Here is a 3686-nt window from a genome sequence, read left to right as displayed (position 1 = left end):
GAATGAAAATCTGTATGCCACCAGCTGTAGCATGGATGATAGAAACCCAGAGAAAGTGGTGATCTATTTACTAATACAATTCAGCAAACCAGTACTCCACTCAAAACTTAACATGAAGGTTATTGCAAAAGGATAGAGACCTCCCCTACAAAAGACAAGACCTTATCGCTCTCTACAACTATCTGAAAGGAGGTTGTAGTGAGATGGGTGTCGGTCTCTTCTCCCAAGTAACTTAGCTTTAGGACGAAAGGAAATGGCCTCAAGTTGCGCCAAGGGAGGTTTACATCGGACATTAGGAAATACTTCTTCACTGAAAGAGTGGTCAGGCCTTGGAACAGGCTGCCCAGGGAAGTGGTGGAGTCACCATCCCTGGAAGTATTTAAAAGACGTGTAGATGAGGCGCTTAGGGACATGGTTTAGTGGGCATGGTGGTGTTGGGTTGATGGTTGGACTTGATGATCTTAGAGGTCTTTTCCAACCTTAATGATTCTATGAAATTAACCTGGGTGACCTTATAAACACTGCTTCATGTACCATTCATTCCTGAGAGGTCAACCTGGAAAAGCACTCTTATGAGACGTGCTATCCCCTCAGCTATCTGAAGACCAAGTAAGTTCAATTTACATGAGGATAACGCATCATTTTCTTTTGCTGCCAAACATGAAAATACACCATTTAATAAGCCCCTAACTTTCTTTCCCATTCTTGCTAATAAATTGCCAAGAGTAAATGCAGCGAAGGTAAAGACAACCAAATACAACATATCCCATTCAAGGGCTGTTAACCAATACAAATACTGAGCAGAATTAGTATTTTCTAGTCATCTCTAAATACTAGTTATCTCAAAGAAAATGGTGAGGAAATCACATTGCCTACCTCAAGTACTTTTATAACCCGCATTAAAGTGACATCCAAAAAATCTCACAACACAAAACATCTTTACTCTGTGCAATATCCCAGTAGTAACTGAGGGAAGGTGTTTCTGCATCTGGAGGACAATGCTACTTCCTCCATTTTGTAGATGGGAATCTAAGGCACAGACTTGAATGACTTGTTCAAAGCCTCACAAGAAGTCTGGGGTGGAACATGGAACTGACTTGCCTTTTTAGCTACGGATGCCATCACGCTCCCTCCTATCACATACCTTGCACACCAACCCCAAGCAGCCAAGGTGAACTTGCCAACTTTGTCTTGAGTTCTGGGAAAGGTTACATCTCCCTCAGCAAGACGACATACCAAAGATATCCAGGTACTCTGTCTCACAGAAAAATATAACATATCCAGGAATGGTTACTTATGCAAATTTATATGCTGTGAATTAGCCGAGGATGAAATTACTTTTTTCAGAGTTGTCACCTGCAAAGTAGTTTCTTTTTACCCTTCCTCCCATTCGCTTTAAAAATAAAAAAATTTTAAAAAGGGAGACATGGTACACTTTAAATGCCACTGTATTATGTAAAAAAAAAAAAAAAACCAAAACCACAAAAAACAAAACTCAAACCAACAACCAAACCACTTGTTATTTTTACAATATTCTAGAAGCAGAGGTCTTTTCAGACAGATTAGCCCCAAGGGTGAGGACAGGAGAATCAAACCACTACATAAAATGCTATCCTCGCTCCAGATAATTTCTTGATCTTTAAAAGAAACAATAAAACCCCAAAACAACAACAAAAAATAATAAATCACTCTCAACAAAGTAAAACCACCTTTAATTAAATTCCTACAGAAAACAACATTTCTATGCAAAACAACTGTTTAGTCAAAAAGTAAATATATATGTTTAATTCTCTTTCAAATGTCAACAAGAATTGAGAGCTACCAGTTCCTTGGAGAACAAGCAGTAGTTAAAGTCTATCTTGCTGATGTTCAGAAACAGTATGTTACATCTTTTAACCAGCAGTTCCCTATTGCACGTAACAGATTTGCTCTCCATTTAAGCACCTAAAAGCCTGGTACCTCACTAAATAAATTAAAACAAATCCAGTTTCTTCAGCAACCATCTTCAACATACATATCTTGGTAAAGCGACATTACTGCAAGCTTTTAATAAATACAGAAAGAAAAGATTAATGACTTCTCATTGGTGTTTTATGGAATGATCTTTTCCCATAAACACTTGCTTTTCCAAACATTTGGGTTTTTTGGTATGTATGCTCTAAAAATCACTGTGTGTAGTATATTTAATGAAAATTTTCCATACATAAGTCGGTACATTTGCATGGCACAACTAATCTGATACGAATTTCAATGTAAGGCTGTAAGGAGCTTCTTGCTGAACCTGAAATAAATGTGCCCCTCCTCTTAAGGAGTTGAAAACAAAGCCGCAGAGGCTGAATGGGAGACCATGACCAATGAGGGATTCTCAGACGTGTTTGGAATTGGCCTAACTTTCCTCTTACCGAAGGGCTGCTTCTGTGTGTGTTATGTCAGGGGAACAAAATTGTGCGATCCTGAACATCCGGATGCTGCATCATTTTCAAAGGTCTCTCCCACGCCGATCTCTTGCCTCCCCCCCCGCGCCCATCTTACAAGTATCTGCTCTTCTTCTGGCAGCAGTATAAGACATTAAGCAGCTCCCTGTAGCACAATGGTATGGTGGTTGCTATTTACAGTAGAATTAATGCATCTGTGCCGTAGGGCAGAGTTCGTATGAAAAATATACACAATATCGTCATTTTTAGCCAGATTAGGATATAAAAAAAATTTACTTTTCAAGTCCCAACTTTAAACAAAGAACAGTTCTGTCAGAGGTCTTCAAACCTCCTGAGTGTGTTAGAGTACATCACCCTAACGTACAAAAACAAGTATTTACACCTCTGTAAAGTACCAAAGAATTTTTAAAAATGCTTAGTAGCTCTCAGCGTGCAAAGTAAGCAGGAAGTGATTCTACAGGATGTTCACTATTTGTGGAGACAGTCTTGGAATCAAGCATTCAGAAGCAGAGTGCAAAAGACTCACGAATTATTTCAGCCCATTTCTTTTTGTTGTTGTTCTGTTTTCTTTCTTATTTAAAATAAGTTTTGTTGGTTCATACTACGGATCCCCTTTAAAAACACTTATCAAGGTAACATTCAGCTTAGTGCAAATCCAAAAATCTTCTAGGATCTGTAATCTTTTCGAACAGTGTGAGCCATCCAGTTCACTTTAGTAGTCCAACTTTCCCGGAGTGCTTCATCAAACTTTTGCTTAAATTGTTTTAGTGCTTCTTCCTCACTCTTCCCTAAGGCGAGAGAGTCCTAAGATGATAGGAAAACGAGTACTGTTAGGAATTTTAAAAACCACAGTTAAGGCCTCCTTCATCTTTCAACACAAACCACATTCGTTTTTTTTCTGTTTTGACACTTTTTCACCTATTATTCATTGAGCAATACATCAGTGGTATTTTCTGGGTTTAAAAATAAAACTAAAGAAGAATTAAGTAAATAATTTTCACCTTTACAGGTCTATGCTTGTGCATGAGCCAAGACGTAAAACACCCCTGAAATGACTATATACAAGATGCAGAGATGCTGAACTCATTATAGAATGGTTGAGAGGAACGTATATTCAGTTTCCTTTGACCGCAAGGACTGACTGCAGACCTTGTTCTATATAGCTGAAAAAGAAAGCTTTGAGAAATATATGGAAGTTTTGAGAGAAATGGAAAACAATTAAAATGTACTCATGTTAGAATTAAAATTCAC

The 3686-nt window shown here is 38.1% G+C and overlaps 1 protein-coding gene across 1 annotated transcript in view; it reads right to left on the bottom strand.

The window, feature by feature from the left end:
• Window positions 1–1691: 1691 nt before the first annotated feature.
• The window catches only part of PIK3CB (phosphatidylinositol-4,5-bisphosphate 3-kinase, catalytic subunit beta), a 60832-nt gene continuing 58837 nt past the window's right edge, over window positions 1692–3686 (bottom strand). Inside the window, exon 23 of the mRNA XM_009572650.1 lies at window positions 1692–3239. Within this exon, the coding sequence (XP_009570945.1) occupies window positions 3102–3239 (138 nt within the window). The 3' untranslated portion in view covers window positions 1692–3101. The remainder of the gene's footprint in view (window positions 3240–3686) is intronic.

The sequence above is a fragment of the Fulmarus glacialis genome, unplaced genomic scaffold (genome assembly GCF_000690835.1).
Source record: "Fulmarus glacialis isolate BGI_N327 unplaced genomic scaffold, ASM69083v1 scaffold31102, whole genome shotgun sequence".
NCBI classification, from domain to species: domain Eukaryota; kingdom Metazoa; phylum Chordata; class Aves; order Procellariiformes; family Procellariidae; genus Fulmarus; species Fulmarus glacialis.
This window is presented reverse-complemented; position numbering and strand designations above follow the sequence as displayed.